Below are 18,254 nucleotides of genomic sequence, written 5' to 3'. Positions count from 1 at the left end.
GTAAATTCTTGAAGTGCCCTTGTAGAAACAAAATTTCTTTCAGGCTAATAAATTTGTTTTTTCCTTGAGATTGTCGTCATGTCGTTGTGGTGATTATATTGTCCTTTTTTGGGGCATTGTATGCATTACGCAATTTATCATTGATCATGCTATATGATTCGCCTTCATTAGCAGTCGGCGGCGGATGTAGATTTTTTTCACTGAATATGGTGAGGGAGCAGAATAGGGATGGAGGAAGTAATTGGAAAAGGAAGCTATGGTGTTGTTTGTTCTGCGTATGACACATACCGGAGAAAAGGTTGCAATTAAGAAAATCAATGATATATTCGAACTGTCTGATGCTACCCGATCCTCAGAGAGATTAAACTTCTCAGGCTCCTACGTCATCCAGACATCGTTGAGATCAAGCACATCTTGTTGCCTCCTTCAAGAAGGGAGTTTAAGGATATATATGTGGTATTTGAACTTATGGAATCTGATTTACACCAGGTCATCAAAGCAAATGATGATTTGACTCCTGAACACTACCAGTTTTTTTTTTGTATCAGCTTCTTCGAGGCTGAAATACATTCACACAGGTTATCATCTTACTTTGCTTTGATTCTTCTGTTTGAATGTAAATAGCATTTCGGAAATGCATAGTTATCATGCAATTTCAAGCTCGTGTTGGTTGCTTTTGATATCCTTGTTTAATTGTTTTCTGTTCTTGTAGCGAATGTTTTTCACCGGGATCTAAAGCCTAAGAATATCTTAGCCAATGCTGATTGCAAACTGAAGATCTGCGATTTTGGACTGGCAAGAGTAGCTTTCAACGATACCCCCACTGCGATATTCTGGACGGTTGGTGCTCTTTACATGATGCTGCATTCAGGAGATAGTTTACATATATATGCAGAAACAGAAGCTTGTTTCTTGGTTCTGAGTAAAAAAATTCCCCTTCTCCTTTACAGGACTATGTTGCAACAAGATGGTACAGAGCTCCAGAATTGTGTGGATCCTTTTTCTCAAAGGTGCAACATTGTTTGTACATTTTATTTGATTGAAAGTAGCTTGGTTTTTCTCCCTCGTTCATTTTTTGATTGATGTGAGGTTTTCGTTTTCATTTTCTAAATAATTTTGTAGTGTGACCACTCACTTTAGCCAAGGCCGTTGTTTTAATACTATACTTTGTGCAACAACCTTAGTTGACATCTGCAGATGCTTTGGCATAGGGATTTTTCTCATTTTTTATTTCTCTAGCATGTACTAGCTTCTAATACAAGTAATGGTGTTTTTCCATCTCTAAATGCGCCATAAGATTTTACACTTATATTCACATTTAGTTTTTTTCTTCCCTTCTATTTTCAGTATACCCCAGCAATAGATATTTGGAGCATCGGTGCATCTTTGCTGAACTTTTAACAGGAACCTTGTTTCCTGGAAAAAATGTTGTCCACCAATTGGATCTGATGACTGATCTTTTGGGAACACCATCTGCTGAAGCCATTGCTAGGGTATGTTGGCATCCATTTTCATTTGTTTACATTGTTCTATTTTAAGCCAAAGCTATTCAGAATCAGTTGTTCTTTGCTTAGATATGGATATCATTTGAGCAGGTACGTAACGAGAAAGCCGAAGATACTTGAGCAGCATGCGAAAGAAAAAGCCCACCCCACTCACCCAGAAATTCCCTAATGCAGATCCTCTTGCAGTTCGTTTGTTAGAAAGGATGCTTGCCTTTGAACCCAAGGATCGGCCTACTGCTGAAGGGTATACACGTTTGTTGCGTTTCATATACTTTATTTAATGTATGGTCTCCTTCTAACATGGATATTTTATTCCTTGCTGGCAGGCCCTAGCTGATCCATATTTTAAGGGATTGGCCAAAGTTGAAAGAGAGCCTTCTGCTCAACCAGTTACCAAGATGGAATTTGAGTTCGAGAGGCGTAGGATTACAAAGGAAGATGTTGGGAGCTCATATACCGTGAAATTCTTGAGTACCATCCTAAAATGTTGAAAGTATTTGGAAGGATCAGAGCCAACTGGCTTCATGTATCCTAGGTATTGTTCTAAACTAACTATTTTTGTTGCAACTTTGACTATATGGCATCTTATGAAACCATTATTCGTTTTTAGGGTTCCATACTCTATTTTTTTCCAGCCAGCCTTTTTTTTATAAGAAGTGGAGGCCTCGTTAAAACCCCCTTCATGATTAAAGGAACACCAATAGGTGTCCTTAATCAGCGGAAGGAGGAAAAGAGTGCCTCAAAATTCATTAATAACTGAAAAATTACATAATGTTTAAAACACCCAGCCCCCTTACAAAAGAACAACCCGAAACACTCAAACAAAACTAACCAATACCTGCCTTAGCTAAGCTATCAGCCCTATATTTCCAGCCAGCCTTGATTTATTTTGTTCTGCTATAATGACTCTCTTTCCCGTGTTCTTCGGTGTTAAAATATATCTGTTGCTTGATATTGCTCGTCTTTAAAAGAGAATTTTAGCCATTATATGAAATGAAAGAGCCCTGGTTCAACTTGTTGGAAGATGCTATTGTTTGTGCCAATCCAAACTTTGGAATCAGTAGACTCCTGCCTTTGGCATTTGGTGCTCGTCTATATAGTTTGGGAAATTTACATTCATATAGAGTATTGCTTATATACAGGAAATGAATGCGAAAACCTCCATTGATGATAGCTGATTCCACTAGTTTGGAAGAAGCTGCAATATGGCATCCTTAACTTGGAATCAATGGGGTCCTCCCTTTGAAATTCCCACATTTACAAATATTCCTATCAATTTGTTTGTGCTTGGAAGCGAAATTAGATTTTAACTATCGGAGATTTTGTTCAACTGCTGTGATTGATTTAATGCATCTTGTTCTGAAGATGTTGCTTTAACGATTCTGAATCTCCGAATTGAATATGTTGTCACTTGTATGTGTGTTTCTTCTGAATGCAGTGCGGTCGACCATTTCAAGAAGCAGTTTGCTTTCCTTGAGGAGCACTATGGAATGGTACCACTGCAGCTCACTCGAGAGACAACATGCATCTTTACCAAGGTAAGTCATCATTAATTTGCATGCGGCTATCAATATCCAGGTGGCAAAGGGCACTCTAGGCACTAGAACCCTTATATTGCCTTACCAAAAACTGTGGCTAGGCGCACCACATGTGTGCCTGATCAAATGCACTATGCCTGAAAAGTTTTAGATGCTTTTTTTCGTATATTGCTAAGGTGCAAGGTGCAAGTAGGTATATAAGCGTATGCTTTGATAACCCTAGTGCTAAAAGTTTATATATGCTCAACAATTATTTTTGGAAGGCAAGATAATTTTGTTAACACGGGTTTCGTAAACAAGCCCTTCATACTTCATAGAACTGAAACTAGCACCTATTAATACCAATCTATCCAAAACTAGAATCCTCAACCTTGTGTTATCTTCATAGGAAATATAAATTTCTCCATTATCATATTGTGATTTTTATACTGATTAGTACACTGTTAAAATGTGTGCAGGCCATGTGTGTTATATTCAGATAATTCTGTACAAAACTCGACAGATGTGACAGATAACTTGTCTAAAGTTCCATCAAGGAGACCGAGAAACCCCTGGCAGAGAGAAGCTTTGCAATCCCCATGTCAAGGCTTCCCCTTCAAGTTCCTCAAAGCATCCAAGGTATGAATTTTTTTCTGAGTGTGTGTGTGTGTATATATATATATATATATTTCCTCTATTTGTTGCCATGCTAATCTCGCACTGAGATTAGAAAGGTTATAACAACTGTCATGCTTCCGATTTTAGAGGCCACCTTTTCTTTATTCATCTAAATCTCTGGTAGAAATAGCCCTACATATACACAAATAAATCATTCTTTTGTTTATGGAAGTTCCAGTACATTGATTAAAATAGCAGATAGAAAGCAAATATCCTACAATTTGCTGGAAGCAGCTTGCCATGGACTTTATATGATCTGCTCATCTTTACTGTTCCGTCTCCCAAACACTGCATCTTCTCCTAGTAACTTGTTTATATAATGAATACAGCATGTGCTTCCAGACCGGGAAAAGTAGTTGGATCGGTAATGCGTTACAACAATTGCGGGGCAGTAGCCGCAGGTGAGGCTCTTGAACAGCGATGGATGGCTCGGAACCCTATAGTTCCAACTCAATATGCATATCCACGGAGAAATCCAGTCTGTAAAAACGATAGGGGAGAAGATGTAGTAGTTGAAGGTTCAAATGATTGCTTCCAAAACCCCAGTACATGGCTAGGAAAGTTGCTGCTGCCCAAGGTGGATCCAGAAGTCAGTGGTATTGATCTAATATCAACTGCTAATGGCTAACAAAAACGCCGGTGATATCCATCCTGTATCGCTCTTCCTTAAAATTAGTTGTTCATCGGGTGAGGAGGCGATGTTATACATCTCCGCTGAGCTGGCTAAGAAAGACAAACTACACACGTTAAGCTATAATTAATTTATAGCACTAATTTGGAGGAGATTGAACTGTGTCTACTGCCCTTCACATCATGGTTTTATGGTCCAGATCACCGCAAGATATGTGAACTTACAGACTTTGATCAGAAGGCAAAGCGAACTCTTAATTTATGAAGTTCTCTACTTATGTTCTTATTCTTTAACACCCTTTACCCTCCAAGTTGGCTTGCAATTACTTATATGATGCTTCAGTTGGTGTAATGACATCAAATATTGGTCTAAAAAATGGAACATGTTTTACTTCTGCCCCTTGTCTGCTTGTTGATGTTGTCACATTCCTAGATAAATATGCATTTGAGCATTCGTAAAGGATATATGTTAAAAAAAAGTGGTAAGTAGACGTTTAGTGCTTTTATTAGCATTTTTATTCATTTGGTCATTCAATTACGTTTTCTTAAAGTTCAGTTTTAATTTTATTTTTGCTTATTTGTAAAAATTTAACGGTAATACTAAGTGTTATATTAACGTTTTTTTTAAATAATACTTATTATTCATGAAAGGAAATATCACATTGCTTGTCTCGTTAAAAAAAATTCTCTAATCCTAAACGAAGGAAAAAAAGTGCGCCTAAGCATAAGCAGTGGAACAAAACAGTCAATAACTACTATAAATTCAACGAAACCTTTAAAACAGTTCCCTATCAGCACAAAAAACAATCTAGCCATGCACTACAACCAGGAAAAGCAGCTAACAACCACAAATCAAAGAAAAATTTCAGCCAGGGGGAAAGCCTGAAGCCAATTCGCCAACTGATTAAATATGAATTTTCAAATATTCACCAATGTTAGTACAAGTGCAAAGAATGTCTAATGCTATCTTACTCTCTTTTATTAGTTTTTCTTACTAATCAAAAGATGAGTTACATGTTATTCGCTAAATCATTGTAGTCTTGGTTTGACCCGTCGGCCATTAACATCGGAACCATCCAACGGTGGTGCTTCTTTTCTTCTTCGATATCCACAAGTAATAACAGAATGCTCCCCGATTCTCGCAACATATTGCAGCAGTTCGGTAAGAACACCTGGGCAGCTTTCCTTCAGATACTCGAATCCATATTTTTGCATCACAGCTGAAACCAATGCAACAACGATTTTTGTCATTTTACACATATCTCTTACAAAGGTATAAGATATAATTAAAAGGGTTCCTCATTAGAGAGAACTCTATCAGTAACAATGAATTCTCATTGCATTTGCTTTATTGCAAAGAGAAGGATGTGTAAAGTAAGGGGCACGCCTAATGCACAAACAAATTCAAAAAGGGTGTGCTGCACTGAAGTGGTGCAGTTATTGTTGAAATGGAAATAGGAATATTATAATTTTAGTTTATTGTAATTTTTAGGGTATTTACAAGATTAGTCTTTATGCTTCAACTATAATACCCTAACCCATTTAACTTCAAACCATCCCAATCTTCTAGTTCTCTCTCAAGTGTGTTTTGTAAACACCTGTAAGTTTTTCTCTCTTAGTAAAATATCTGCAGCAGTCCGGAGACATAAGCAAATTAGCTGAATTCTGTTATCAATTTCGGGTATTTTTTCCGGTTTTATTTCGCACTCTCACTAATCTAGTTATAGGGAAATTACTCGTTACTCGTTTTATTTCCCAACAACTGATAATCAGAGCTTTTAGTTGTGAATTTTGTCAATTTTGCGAGGTTACTATTCATTACTATTCACGTGAATAGTGAATTATGTGAATAGTAAAAAAATTATCAGCGATACGAATTTGTCGATGGAGGTGTTCTAATACACGGTGGTTCGTAAGAATTGTCAGAAACGATCCAAACGAAGCCATATTCGAGTGGAAGCGATGGCTGCAGACGAAGGTAAGGTGAAAATTGAAAAGTTCGATGGTGCGGACTTTGGCTTTTGAAAGCAGATTGAAGATTTTCTGTACCAGAAAAATCTATATCAACCTCTCTCAGGAAAACAACCAGAGGGCATGAAGAATGAAGACTGAGCTCTTCTCGACAGACAAGCCCTCAGAGTTATCCGACTAACGTTATCCCGCAATGTTGCTTTCAACATAGCAAAGGAAAAGACCACGGCGGGTCTTATGGCGGCTCTCAGTATGTATGAGAAGTCATCGGCCTCAAACAAAGTTCATTTGATGAGGCATTATTCAATTTGCAGATGGCGGAAGGGGCATCGGTGGCTCAACACCTAAATGAACTCAACACAATCACAACCCATTGAGTTCCGTGGAAATTGAATTCGATGATGAAGTTCGAGCTTTAATTCTCTTATCATCTCTACCAGACAGTTGGAATACTACTGTTACAGCAGTCAGCAGCTCGTCGGGAAACATCAAATTAAAATTCGACGATGTTCGGATCTGGTATTGAGCGAAGAAATTCGACGGAGAGAATCGGGAGAAACATCAAGCTCATCAACCTTGCACACGGAGTCTAGAGGGAGAACTTCAGAAAAAATTCAAATCGTGGCAGATCGAAATCCAGAAGGGCAAATCAAGAACAGAAAAGAAGATTTTACCTGTTATAATTGTGGCAAGAATGGCCACTTTAAACAGATTGTCGAGCACCGAAGAAAGATACCGGCGCACAGGAATCTGCCAACGTGACAGAGGAGACAGATGATGCCATGATTTTAAGCGTTAACAGTCCGATTGAATCATGAATCTTGGATTCAGGGGCATCTTTCCACTCCACCCATGACAAGAAATCATGGAGAACTATGTCAGTGGTGACTTTGGGAAGGTTCATCTAGCAGATGATGAAACCTTGAAGATCGTCGGAAAATGAGACATCCGATTAAAGCTGCCAAACCAAACCACCTGGACGCTGAAAGGAGTTAGACATATTCCAGGCCTCAAAAGAAATTTGATTTTTATAGGACATCTTGATGGAGAGGTTATAGTACAACTTTTTTAGGTTGTGAATGGAAGATTACCAAAGGAGCACTCGTCATTACTCGTGGTAAGAAGATTGATACTCTCTATGTAACATCAAATTTAGAGAATATCATTGTTGCAGCAGATGCTGATGGAAAATCAAACCTATGACACCAAAGGCTTGGCCATATGAGCGAGAAAGAGATGAAGACACTTTTGTCAAAAGGGAAGCTATCGGATCTAAAGAATGTAGATGTCAAACTATGTGAAGATTACATCTTTGGCAAACAAAAGAAAGTCAGTTTTGCAAAGATTGGTAAGACACCCTAGGCAGAAAAAGTTGGAGTTGGTTCATACTGATGTATGGGGACCATCTCCAGTTCAATCTCTTGCAGGCTCATTATTTATGTCACTTCATCGATCAACAAGGAAGGTGTGGGTTTATTTTCTGAAGATGAAATAGAAGTCTTTGATACCTTCAGAAATGGAAAGCCATGGTGGAAAATGAGACTGGTTTGAAAGTCAAGCGGTTGAGGTCTGATAATGGAGGAGAGTACAAAAATAGAAGATTCAGAGATTTCTGAGCAAACAATAGGATTAAGATAGAGACAACAGTTCCCATGACTCCGCATAGAATGGCGTAGCAGCGCGCATGAACAGAACTCTGAATGGACGTGCCAGAAGCATGAGGATACATGTCGGATTGCCCAAATTTCTATGGGCTGAAGCTATCAACATTGCAGCTTACCTGATCAACCGTGGACCCTCAGTTCCTTTGGATGACAGAATACCAGAGGAAGTTTAGAGCAAGAAAGAAATAAACCTTTCACACTTAAGAGTGTTTGGTTGTATTTCTTATGTACACATAGACTCTGCTGAAAAAAGTAACTTGATACTAAGTCCAACAAATGTGCCTTGTTGGTTATGGCGGTAATGAATTCGGTTACCGGTTTTAGGACTATGAAAATCGAAAGATCATCAGAAGCAGCGATGTCATTTTCAATGAGAATGTGATGTACAAAGACAGGTCAACCGTAGAATCAAGTAGCTCAAGGTCGAAGCTGAAACAAAGGAATTTGCTGAGTTCGAGGAGATTTCTGGAAATGATATTCAGATCAATCCTGAAGCAGTTCAAGAAGAACCAGCACACCAAAACTGAGACGCTCCTCCAGAATTCCTAAACCACCCAACGGTAATCTCCTTCTTTGCACTACTTGTTGCTTCTGACAATGGTGAACCAGAGTGCTATGATGAAGCAATGCAAGTGGAGGATTCAGTCAAGTGTGAGTCTCCATGAAAGATGAGATGGATTCGCTTATGTCAAATCAGAAGTGGGAATTAGTTGAATTACCACCAGGCAAGAAAGCGCTCCACAACAAGTGGATTTACATGATCAAAGTAGAGCACGATGGGAGCAAACGCTACAAAGCAAGATTGGTTGTCAAAGGTTTTCAGCAAAAAGAAGGTATTGACTACAATGAAATTTTCTCTCTAGTCGTAAAACTGTCTACAATAAGACTGTGTTGAAAATTATAGGTGCAAGAATTTACATCTTGAGCAGTTAGATGTAAAGACAACTTTATTCATGGTGATTTGGAGGAAGAAATCTATATGAGGCAGCCATAAGGCTTCATAGAGGCAGACAAGAAAAACCTGGTATGCAGGTTGAAGAAGAGTTTGTATGGTTTAAAACAAGCTCCTAGACAGTGGTACAGAAGTTCGATAGCTTCATGAGTAGCAGTGGTTTTAACCAGATGCCAAACATATCATTGTTGCTACATCAAGAGGTTCGACAACAACTTCATTATTTTATTATTGTACGTTGATGACATTCTCGTTGCAGGCTCAACATGCAAGATATTATAAACTTGAAGAAAAAATTGTCGAAGCAGTTTTCTATGAAAGATCTGGGCGTTGCAAATCAGATTCTTGGGATGAGGATCAAGAGAGATACAAAGTCGGGACTTTGATGTTATCACAGGCTCTGAGTACATCAACAAAGTACTCTCCAGGTTCAACATGCAAGATGCTAAACCAGTAAGTACACCTTTAGGTGTTCATTTCAGACTTCCAAAGAACAGTCACCAAAGACGGAGGAAGAACGTGTACACATGGTGAAGGTGTTGTACGCCTCAGCAATTGGAAGTCTGATGTATGTCATGGTTATACCAGACCAGATATTGCTCAAGTGGGAGTTGTTAGCAGGTACATGAATAATCTGGGCAAGGTATTAGGAAGCAGTCAAATGGATCATCAGATATCTGCGAGATACTACAAACAAACACTTTGTTTCAAAGGTGGAGATACGATACTAATAGGCTATGTGGATGCTGACTTAGCCGGAAACGTTGACATCAGAAGGAGTACTACATGGTATGTCTATACTCTAGGAGGTACTGCAGTGAGTTGGGTTTCTCAACTACAGAAGATAGTTGCTCTCCACAACTGAAGCAGAATATTCTGTTATGGAAGCCAGTAAGGAGATGGTTTGGCTCCAAAGTTTCTTAGAAGAGTTAGCAAGAATAAGAAAACAATGTCATGTATGCGACAATCAAAGTGTTATCCATCTAGTAAAGAATCCGTCTTTTCATTCCATGACGAAGCACATACAATTACGGTATCATTTTATTCGGTCTTTCTGTAAGATGGGATTTTGAAACTTGAAAAGATTAGTGGAGCTCAAAATCCGGCAGACATGTTGACAAAGACGGTGACCACAAACAAACTGAAGTTGTGTTCAGCTTCAGTTGGCATGCTAGAGTACAAGACCAGAAATGCTGCTGCATCGATCGAGGTGTGAAGAGAGATTAAATCAGTCTTCAAGTGGGAGATTGTAAAGTCAAGGGGGCACCGCCTAATGCACAAACAAATTCAAAAAGGGTGTGCTGCACCGAAAGTGGTGCAACTATTGTGAAATGGAAATGAGAATATTGCAACTTTAGTCATTGTAATTTTTAGAGTATTTACAAGATTAGTCTCTAAGCTTCAACTATAAATACCCTAACCCATTTAGCTTCAAAATCACCCCAAAATCTTCTAATCTCTCTCAAGTGTGTTTTGTAAACACCTGTAAATTTTCTCTCTTAGTAAAAGATCTGCAGCAGTCCGGAGACGTAAGCAAATTGGCTGAACTCCGTTATCAATTTCGGGTATTATTTTTCCTCTTTATTTCACATTCTCACTAATCTGGTTATAGGAAAATTACTCGTTACTCATTATTCTCAACAGATGATGAAAAGAGACTGGAAAAGTAGGAAGACGAAAAATTTAGACATTCTCTAAGCCTACGCTGGTGAATCTAAAATAGAATTGGTTTTCAGTCCTACCTTTTAAATTTTCCGACGATGCAACGAATTTTAAGCATACAGCTTTCAAATGCAAACCGTTGTGCTGTTCTGCCAAAGCTAATGTAGTTGCAACTGTGTTTATTGCAACACCCTCACAAAGCTTATCCTCACAGAGCAATCTCATTTCACAAGCGCGTAACAGTCAGCAGCGGCAAGCAGATGTTGAGCAACAAGCGTAGAAGCCCATTTAGAAGTTGAACCCACTAGCTCTTCCATGTCTGTAAGGTATCCCAGTAAATAAAATGGAGCAATGCCTGCAAATATCCAATCATGGCGATAAGAATCTCTCTCTTTATATATATTCAAGATCACTTGCCAAGTCACCTTGGGAATCCTCACGAGATTCAGCAAGTTTTAGTTATGCCTAGGAAAATTTAAAACAGAGAATGCTAGTTAAATTGCTCAATCAAAAGGAAAAGAAAAAGAGGGGTTAAAATATTGGTTCTTGACAAGGAAAGAGCAAAGCAGGACCAAGAATCTCATAGCATGGACCTGCTATTTTTTTTTTTTTTGATAGAAATAGGAGGTCTCATTAAAAACCTTCCTCTTAGTTGGCTCTTGTGGAAGAGGCAACTAGTGGAAGGAGGAAAAGAGTACCTAATCTTATTGATAAACCATAATTACATAAGATTACAGCTTACATAATAAACTTCCCGAAATAAAATACAAACCAAACCAACCATAAATCTCTAAACATCAACCAATCCCCTCCTTAGCTAAATTGTCAGCATCCTAATTGCAGCTCCTAGGAATCCATCTAACAATAATACCTCTAGCAGAAACTAAGGCCTCAATTTCCCCAACTCCATTCCAACTCCATGTTCACCGAAGTAAAATGAAGCCATGATGTCATCTGTATCAAGTCTCATAGTTACTAAGATATGTTTCATTACATTTTATCCACTGCCATGCACATTAAGCAACATTTAGAAATTAAAATAGGATTAACATGGAGATATCTAACACTTGGGACACCCAATGCCTGATGTCACAAGTAAGCAGCTGGATTTACTGATCCAAAAGCTGGATCCTCAATGCGTCTAGCAGAAGCACTTCTGCAGACAGCTCAGAAATTTCGTAAAAGCATTTTAGTGTATATGATTATCAAATCCATGTCAACTGAAACTACACTTATATTATTTCCACTAGCAATTAGAAAGGAAGCAAAAGAAGACACTTAACCGAGGATAGGAAGAGTAATGTACAGGAGCAGCGCCTTAGTTAGGAGAGGAATCCCGATGTACACTCCTGTATAAGCCATCCTGTATGGCACCACATTACTCAACTAACAGAAAGAACCAAGATAGCTTCCGCTTCCTCTTCCTGTGAACCTTGCCATACCATCCAAAAATATGCTCATGATGAACACAATTATAGGTTCCTAAGACACACAACAGCTTGAAGGAAGTCGGATCATTATGTTCTGCTCCTAATCACAATAATTGTGCTTCTAATTGTAAAATAAGTTAATCATTTAATAAACCCTGGGATTTATGATATGCCAACAGAAATCCAAATTTCACACTCAATACCTAAACCAAATTGAAATACAATAAAACCATTGCTCTAGCGAAGTTCATATTAAATAATTCACCCCAATGAAAATAACCTTCTATTTCTCGATACTTATCACCATCCAGCTTGCTTGCACTAGAGAAAATGACGATTCTGAAGCTTAAGTTCTATATATAAGTCTATGGGAATTATGAACTCACTAGTAATTAAACATTAGGTATGATTTTAAAAAAAAAATTAAAAGTTTAGATATTAAAACAGATCAAAACTTATAATTTATACTAAATACGTAATTACCCTTAGTTTCATCTGTTTTTGTATTTGGTTTGTTTGGGGTTAAGGAAGCCTTCATTATCTCATCCAAATAGTCCAATGCCCGAAGATGGCCGAACAATGCAATCCATTAATTCTTCATGACCAAGACCAATACTAGAAGAAGTGTTTATGCGTTGAATCGAAGTATATTTTAGGGTAAATTATATATTTAGTACCTAACTAATATTTTATTCTGTTATGGTCACTCAACTATTTATTTTTCAAAATCATACCTAACGTTATGTTTTGGTTTCATTTTAATCACTCATCGTTAAAAAAATTAACTGTTATACTGACATGTCACCATAAGATAATGTCATATCATCATTAGAAAAAAAAATTAAAGAATACAATGTCAGCAGTTTTGTTAATTTTCTTAACAATGTTGACTAAAATGAAATTAAAATTTAACGTTATGTACGCTTTTAAAAAAAATAGTTAATTAATAAAATAGAACAAAAGTGATCATTTAGATATTATATAAGTAGTTTACCCTATATTTTATTTTTTTATGAATCTTAAATTTAATCCTAATCCTATCTAGAGGGACGGAGAAAAGAGACTCTAGAGGAAGGAAGGGGAGTGTCCTTACTGGGCCTATAACATATGACCTAAGGAATATAAAGGAACAAAGTTGAGTAGCTTGCAAACCGACTAAATGTGCTTATAAATATTTAGTCACCCAACTATGTATATTGTTTCATTTTGGTCAGTTAATTTTTTTTTTAAATCATAAATAACTTTAAATTTTGGTTTTATTTAAGTCACTCGCCATTAATAAATTAATGATGATATTGATGTGTCACTATAAGATAATATCACATCATCGTTGAAAAAATAAAAGAATTTACCACTAATTTTATTATTTTTAACAAAGAATTAGTAAAATAAAACTAAAATATAATATCAATATAAATTTTGAAAAATATATTTAACTGAATAAAATAAAACTATAAAAATAATTAGTCCACTAAATACATAGTTTATAAAAAAACCTAACCCTCTTGTATAAAACATTGCCCACATTATAAGATAGCTGTCACTTATTAATTAGGTACTTTTACCCATAGTTTTTATTTTGAAAAAATATTATTTTTTAATACGTGAATAAGATCAGCTCTGCATATTTTTATCTTAAAAAAATGTAGATGTATAGCCAAAGCTCCCCTTGGTGGCACCAAAGAGCAGGAAATAATTTCCTCCACTCATAGCATATCCTATCTGCTTATCAAAAGCCAAAGACAACTTCTCCATCAACAACCTCTTGTTTGTTTAAACTTATATTTTACACTTATAAATTAAGTTCCACTCCTCTCTCTCTCTCTTATTGTCTTCTTTTCTTCTCCTTGTACAGCCAATCCCAGCAACACACACTTTTCTGGTTCCTTGTCAGACCATTTTCAGGCACTTCCCAGGTCAGTTCCTTCTCTCTTCATCTCAGCATTATTTGGCTCTTTTTTTTTTACTCTTGATGGCTTGAGATCTTTGTGCTTCACATTATGCACCTTTTATGGCAACATGATCATGCTGTAAGCCTGTAATCACTACCTTTTTCACTTGTATATGAGCCATATAATGTGAGATGGTGTTTATCAAAGTGGCATTGTAAGTTGACTTTTAGATCTCTTTTAGATTCTTTGTTTCTCTTGTGTTTAATTTGAACCCTGAATAGTTGGATCTTGAATCAACTGAACAAAAGTGTTTTCCCTTGGGACCCTTTTGTTCATTGAAATGAGAGTTATTTGGCTGGTCCCCCACTAGTTTTTGCCAAAGTTTTGCTACTGATAAAGGATCAGTGGTTGGAGTTTGGAGCTTTGGACCAGCAGCTCCCTCATCAAGGAGAGAGCAAATATCACTAGGTCTAGTCCCTATCCATTAAGGCTTTGCACATGGTCCACTTAGCTGAAGATTAGTGTATAAAATTCTTTAATTTCTAGTTTTCTAATACTTTTTTTTCTTAACAATGCTGTATTTGTAAGAACTAAGACATCCTGTTGGATTCCAAAAGTTTAAGAAAGATAATGTTTGTGGTCCAAGATTTAATCTGACCATGAGTTGAACAGGAAAAGAAAATGGTCTTTTATGTACTTACCATTGTTCATTTCATTTCTTTTTTTTTGGGTATAAGGATCTAGGAATAAGAGAATATGTTGAAGATGGTTTGAACTATACACTTGTTGAATGCCACCTTTTAATAGTGACTACATAAACCGATCGGTTTAATCCCGAGATCCGTTCATTTATCCTTTGTGATTTTGTATAAACCTTAATATATATGTATACCATGTTGGTGGTAAGTTAGTATAAACCTTGTACTGGAAAGAATAGGGCCTTCTATTCTTGCATAATCTGTATTAAAACTTTGATTCTATTTTTTTCTCGGTTGGATGTGTCGATGTTTATGTTGATTGTTATCCTTGTTTGATTTCTCTCAGTTGGGAGAAGGGGGGAAATGGCACAGATTTTAGCACCTTCGACTCAATGGAAAATGAGTCTACCAAAGACCTCGACCTTCAGAAGTCCCGACGCGACGAAAATGTGGAGTCCACTGGTATTGAAACATAACAGGAAAGGAGCATCTAAAAACTCTTGCAAATTTAGAGTGCTTGCCCTGTCTGAGAACAGCACCGTCAACAGGCTAGAGAAGCTACTGAACATGGATGTCTCTCCATACACTGACAAGATCATTGCTGAGTATATTTGGTACATCATCTCTCTAACACATTTGATCTATGTTTCAATATGAAATCAATGTTCAAATATAGATTTAAGATGGCAGTTTTCCTTGTACCTCAATCACTGCTGTTTCTGCACTGAAACAGGATAGGAGGCAGTGGAATCGATATGCGTAGCAAGTCCAGGGTAAGAAAAATATCAGAGCTAAAATTGCATAAGTTTCAATCCGGGATATCATTTTTTTTCTTATGTTTCTTTGGGCCTTATGATATGCAGACAATATCAAAGCCAGTTGAACATCCCTCTGAGCTTCCCAAGTGGAACTACGATGGATCAAGTACCGGACAAGCACCCGGAGACGATAGTGAAGTTATTTTATAGTAAGCCCCTCTAAAAGAAATCAGAAACTTTATTTATTGCTTGTTATCATCAAAACACCATTTTGACTGAAAACTTCATCCAGCCCTCAAGCAATCTTTAAGGACCCTTTCCGAGGAGGTAACAATATCTTGGTGAGTATTATCGAAGGCACGCGATAAAAAAATTTCTTACTAATTATATAGTGTGGTTAACATTTTCTTATGTGTTTCAAAAAGGTAATTTGTGATGCTTACACACCAGCTGGTGAGCCAATTCCCACAAACAAGCGCGGAGCTGCTGAGATTTTCAGTAGCAAGAAGGTGGTAGATGAAATACCATGGTACGAATTACTTTATTTCAACTGTCTTATTCTTTCGTTTAATTTCGGATTGTTCGAGATTTATATCGCAATCTTGTATTTTCTTTTATCCTATATCGGCATTCATACTAAAGGAAATGTCCTCATGTTGCTATACCTTTCTGATTAGGTTTGGGATAGAGCAAGAGTACACTTTACTTCAGCAAAACGTGAAATGGCCTTTGGGTTGGCCTGTTGGAGGCTACCCTGGTCCACAGGTAATAATATGACTTGTAGAGTTCCGTAAGTTCAAGCTAGTAATATAGTCTTACATGAACTTATACATTAGCATGGTTGTTTGGTGCCAATTTCAGGGTCCTTATTACTGTGGAGCTGGAGCTGACAAGTCATTTGGGCGTGACATCTCGGATGCTCATTACAAAGCTTGCTTATATGCTGGCATTAACATCAGTGGCACCAATGGGGAGGTTATGCCTGGCCAGGTCTGCTTCCTTCGAATCCTTCTCATCTTCCTAATGAAAACAAAGTACTATTGCTGTCATGCTTGTTTGTTCATTAGTTATCACCATTTTGATTCTGTGAATTACCATCCAGTGGGAGTATCAAGTAGGTCCAAGTGTTGGTATCGAAGCTGGAGATCACATTTGGTGTTCTAGATACATTCTTGAGGTATTTCTTCTCCATATGATTTCGTTAGTCTTATGGAGACCACTGCAAAATTCCGACCTTTGCAGCATCTATAAATAAAGTCACAAATAAACATAGGCTTCGTTTAAACAACTTTGATCACCTTTACATAAATGTTGATTTGTACGATTACTTACCAATAGTTCCCTCTATTCTTACAGAGAATCACTGAACAAGCTGGCGTTGTCCTCTCACTTGATCCTAAGCCAATTGAGGTAATGTAACATTCCGTAACATTCGATTCCGACTATTAGTCCATCAGAGGGGTTGCTCAATTCATTTTCCTATTGCTAGGGTGACTGGAATGGTGCTGGATGCCACACAAATTACAGGTCTTACTCCTGACTTTTCTAAGTTTGATTTGCAACTTTGGGGGTTATATGCCTTCTTTGGTAAATTTAAATAGTAGTACTTCGTTTATGTACGAAACGGATTTCTTAACGCAGTACAAAGAGCATGAGGGAGAAGGAGGCTTTGAAGTTATAAAGAAAGCAATTCTGAATTTGTCGCTTCGCCACAAGGAGCATATTAGTGCTTATGGTGAAGGAAATGAGAGAAGACTGACAGGAAAGCATGAAACAGCTAGCATCGACACATTTTCATGGGTACGTTTCATGAGATATTTGTGCCTTGCAATGGAAGCTGTGGGAAACTTAAGATACTTCTTTAATATTCATAAAACTTTTCATGTATGAACTTGCAGGGAGTGGCTAATCGCGGTTGCTCAATCCGAGTTGGGCGTGACACCGAGAAGAACGGAAAAGGTACTACCATCATTAGAAATTCCAATAGTTATATTTAAGTTCCAACATGCCATCTAACTTGTAAGCCAAGTGAACGATCAATGGGTTGCAAGCATTATAAATACGGTTGAAAAACTTCGAACTCGGGATTTCTGATATGTTATTAATAGCGTATTTAACCATATAGTGAAAAGCTCAACTATTATATTTAGGATCCAAAGAAGGATGCAAAAAGCTCTAATTTGTTGACATCAAGCATCCTTAATGTTGTTTTTTCATTGCTTCATTGTTAGGTTACTTGGAAGACCGGCGCCCGGCTTCAAACATGGACCCGTACGTCGTGACATCGTTGCTGGCAGAAACTACAATACTGTACGAGCCAACACTTGAAGCCGAAGCACTCGCTGCTCAGAAGGTTGCTCTGAAGGTCTGATTCAAATCAGCTTGGCTTGGTCTAGCTCATTTACAGGGGTGGTTTTGCACTTTTTATAAATTGGGTGGCTTTTAGGCCTAATTCCTGTAAATGAAAGGATCCGAAAATGAGTACTTGTCTTTTCAATTGGTTCTTAAATGGATTGTCTTGTAAATTAAAATCTTTGGTCTTATCTTCCATCTTTGGTCAATGGATATTAATTTTAGATGTTTAGGTGTTGAGGATTTCCCTAAGCAACTAAAAGAATAAAAGTTCAATTGTGTTTGCATAGGCATATTCGTTTTCCTTGGGTGTCCGACTGGAGCAGCCAGCAACAGCAGCTGGAGGTTGCTGGTAAACTCTATTCCCAACCACTTCCGTCCAAGCAAGGTGAGCCATAGAATCCGCCACTCGATTCGTTCCGAGGCACATATGTAAACGTCAAATTCCAATATCTTCGCCTTAAGCTTCTGAATATAATGAACCATCGAAGAGGAAGTGTTTCTACCAGGCCCTGCATTAATGGCATCAATAGCTTGCTTGCGGT

General features: G+C 37.5%; 1 protein-coding gene and 2 pseudogenes across 1 annotated transcript; 2 read left to right on the top strand and 1 right to left on the bottom strand.

The window, feature by feature from the left end:
- The first annotated feature begins 174 nt into the window (after window positions 1-174).
- Window positions 175-4,339, top strand: LOC120115075 (annotated as a pseudogene).
- An 892-nt stretch (window positions 4,340-5,231) lies between these two features.
- On the bottom strand, window positions 5,232-10,894 carry LOC120114948 (BTB/POZ and MATH domain-containing protein 1-like). Its single transcript, XM_039135715.1, has 2 exons — window positions 10,660-10,894; window positions 5,232-5,550 (listed from the first exon to the last, which is right to left on the bottom strand). Exons 1-2 carry the CDS (start codon window positions 10,802-10,804, stop codon window positions 5,360-5,362), a joined length of 336 nt encoding a protein of 111 aa, XP_038991646.1. The 5' UTR covers window positions 10,805-10,894; the 3' UTR covers window positions 5,232-5,359.
- Window positions 10,895-13,797: 2,903 nt separating this feature from the next.
- LOC120115016 lies at window positions 13,798-17,897 on the top strand (annotated as a pseudogene).
- The last annotated feature ends 357 nt before the right edge of the window (window positions 17,898-18,254 follow it).

Source organism: Hibiscus syriacus, unplaced genomic scaffold (genome assembly GCF_006381635.1).
Source record: "Hibiscus syriacus cultivar Baekdansim isolate YM2019G1 unplaced genomic scaffold, ASM638163v2 tig00110257_pilon, whole genome shotgun sequence".
NCBI lineage: Eukaryota > Viridiplantae > Streptophyta > Magnoliopsida > Malvales > Malvaceae > Hibiscus > Hibiscus syriacus.
Note: the sequence above shows the minus strand (reverse complement) of the source record. Positions and strands in the feature narration are given on the sequence as shown.

What these genes read in the sequence shown, in the direction of transcription:
- LOC120114948 (XM_039135715.1), bottom strand. Translation starts at nt 10,804, where the DNA reads ATGAGATTGCTCTGTGAGGATAAGCTTTGTGAGGGTGTTGCAATAAAC. An exon ending in ATCGTCGGAAAATTTAAAAG is followed by an intron (nt 5,551 to 10,659) that starts GTAGGACTGAAA and finishes CATTGGTTTCAG; the next exon opens with CTGTGATGCAAAAATATGGA.